The 2,267-nt window shown below is 29.9% G+C and overlaps 1 protein-coding gene across 1 annotated transcript; it reads left to right on the top strand.

Moving 5' to 3' along the window:
• Nucleotides 1-380: 380 nt before the first annotated feature.
• On the top strand, nt 381-995 carry LOC106332454 (formin-A-like). Its single transcript, XM_013770911.1, has one exon. The coding sequence runs from the start codon at nt 475-477 to the stop codon at nt 940-942; it is 468 nt and encodes a 155-aa protein (XP_013626365.1). The 5' UTR covers nt 381-474; the 3' UTR covers nt 943-995.
• The last annotated feature ends 1,272 nt before the right edge of the window (nt 996-2,267 follow it).

The following is a 2,267-nucleotide window of genomic DNA, read 5'->3' as shown; positions in this document are numbered from 1 at the left end:
TTATATTTTAGTAAAATATTTTTACTTTTTGTTTGAGACATCTTAACAATGAAGTTGTTCTAAATGTAGCTTATCAAAAAAAAAAGGTTGTTCTAAATGTAACCATTTCCTAGAAGGCTAGAACCCTCCCGATTTAAACTCCAATCCATCACAATAGATGTAAAAGTAGAGTCTAATAAAAAACTAATGTATACCGTCTAAAATATTCGAATATAGTCATATGCCTACAAATGGTAGAGGCTATACGAAAATGACATATATAAAATATACATATCTTTCGAATATATAAAATAAAAATTTCTAAAAAAAAATAAAATTAAAATTAAAAATATGAATTTCCTTGATAAAAAGAAGTACACTTCTACTCTGAGCCTATGAATGTGCTTCTTCCTCTCTCTCTCTCTCTCTCTCTCTCTCATCACTTGATCTTTAATCCTCTCAATCTATCATTTGCCGTCAGCAAAACTTCTGACAATGGAAGCAATCAGATTCTCAAACTTGTCAGCTCTTCTGATACTGCTACTACTGTCACAGTCTCTCTGCGTGACGTCAAAGGACCAAACTGTTTCTTGCACAATGTGTTCCTCTTGCGACAATCCCTGTAACCCTGTCCCGACGTCTTCTCCTCCTCCTCCTCCTACTCCTCCAAGATCCTCCGGCGGAAGCGGCGGCGGCTCTTATTACTATTCTCCTCCTCCTCCTCCTTCAAACTCAGGTGGTGGTAAATACCCTCCTCCGTACGGAGGATATGGAGACGGTGGACAAAGTTACTATTATCCGCCTGCTTCTTACGGCAACTACCCGACGCCGCCTCCACCAAATCCCATCGTTCCTTATTTTCCGTTTTACTATCACGTTCCTCCTCCGGGAGATTCTGGATCGGATCGTTTGTTGGGTTCTCTTCTCTTTGTTATTTTCTCCCTCTTGCTTTGTTATGGGTAATTATCCAATGAAACGTTGATGACAAAAAAAAAACCTTCTCTTTATTAATTTTACTTTTAACCATGCTACCACGTTTTGCTTTCTGTTGACAATTTGTATTCTTATTAATTAACATCGTAATTAATCGTTGTTATATGAATCTTAGCTAAGAAAAATATTTGTATAGATGAAATATTGTAATTAGCATGTTTCCAAAACTGTTTATTTTTAATATATAAAATAAAATATTTATGAAAACTATTGAATAAGCCTAAAATTATGAAAAATGTGATAAATTAGCAAATTCACTATTCAAATAATAGTATTACTAGGTGACCGGTCTGCACCCTGTGCGGACATAACAAAATTAAAAATATAGAATAAATAGTGTATAGTTTTAGAAGTAACGGAGTTTACATCTTAATACCACCGTCTTTGCGAGAAAGCATCAGTCATGGAGAAAAACTGATACTCAATATTTGACATGGACGAGAGGGAACAAAGTAATTTCAGTATCAAGAGGCAGTTATTATGTATATGTATAATTGCAACGTCCCAAAATAATTTGTGTGTTTAAGAAAAAAATTTCAAGAGAGATTTTATATTGTAATAAGGTAAGTCATTACAAACGAATTAAGAATTTAGAAACATTAAGGTAAATTGGCATTTAAAATTTCAATAAATGTGATAATAACTTGGGCAAAAAATGTTTAAAATAAATAAGATAATTTACATTTAAACTATTCATAAGTTACTTTGCAACTTTCACATGTCAAATCAGAAAACGACATGTGCAATAGGAAAAGAGCTGAAAAAAATGGTGATATAGCTCACCTTCCCAAAGAACATATAGAACCTCTTATTATAATTTAAAACATATGATAAGCCAATATAATTTTTTTTTATAAATTTATTTATAATTTAATAAATGATTTATAAAGCATGCATGAAATTTATTAGTCATTAATAGTTATTATTTATACTTTATATAAAATCATTATCTCAATTCAAATAACCATTTTTCTTTCTTATTTTATGTAATTTATAAATATATAAAAAATTTGATCACATTATTACTCCCTCATAGTTTCAACAATTAGTTACCATAAATAATTATTTCTAAAATTATGTAGATTATTTGGAAAGTGGTAATTGAATTATCCTTTCCTTTTAGATATAATTATCAAAATAAAATCTTCAAATCATCGGCCAATCAAATTATAACAATTTGAAGAGTTTATTTATGATCGACACGTAATAAAAAAATCACTTATATGACTTCTCAATCAATATGTAGTAGGTTTATATTTTTATAAATAATTTATAACATTTTATAAATTATATTT

Source organism: Brassica oleracea, chromosome C3 (assembly GCF_000695525.1).
Source record: "Brassica oleracea var. oleracea cultivar TO1000 chromosome C3, BOL, whole genome shotgun sequence".
NCBI classification, from domain to species: domain Eukaryota; kingdom Viridiplantae; phylum Streptophyta; class Magnoliopsida; order Brassicales; family Brassicaceae; genus Brassica; species Brassica oleracea.
Note: the sequence above shows the minus strand (reverse complement) of the source record. Positions and strands in the feature narration are given on the sequence as shown.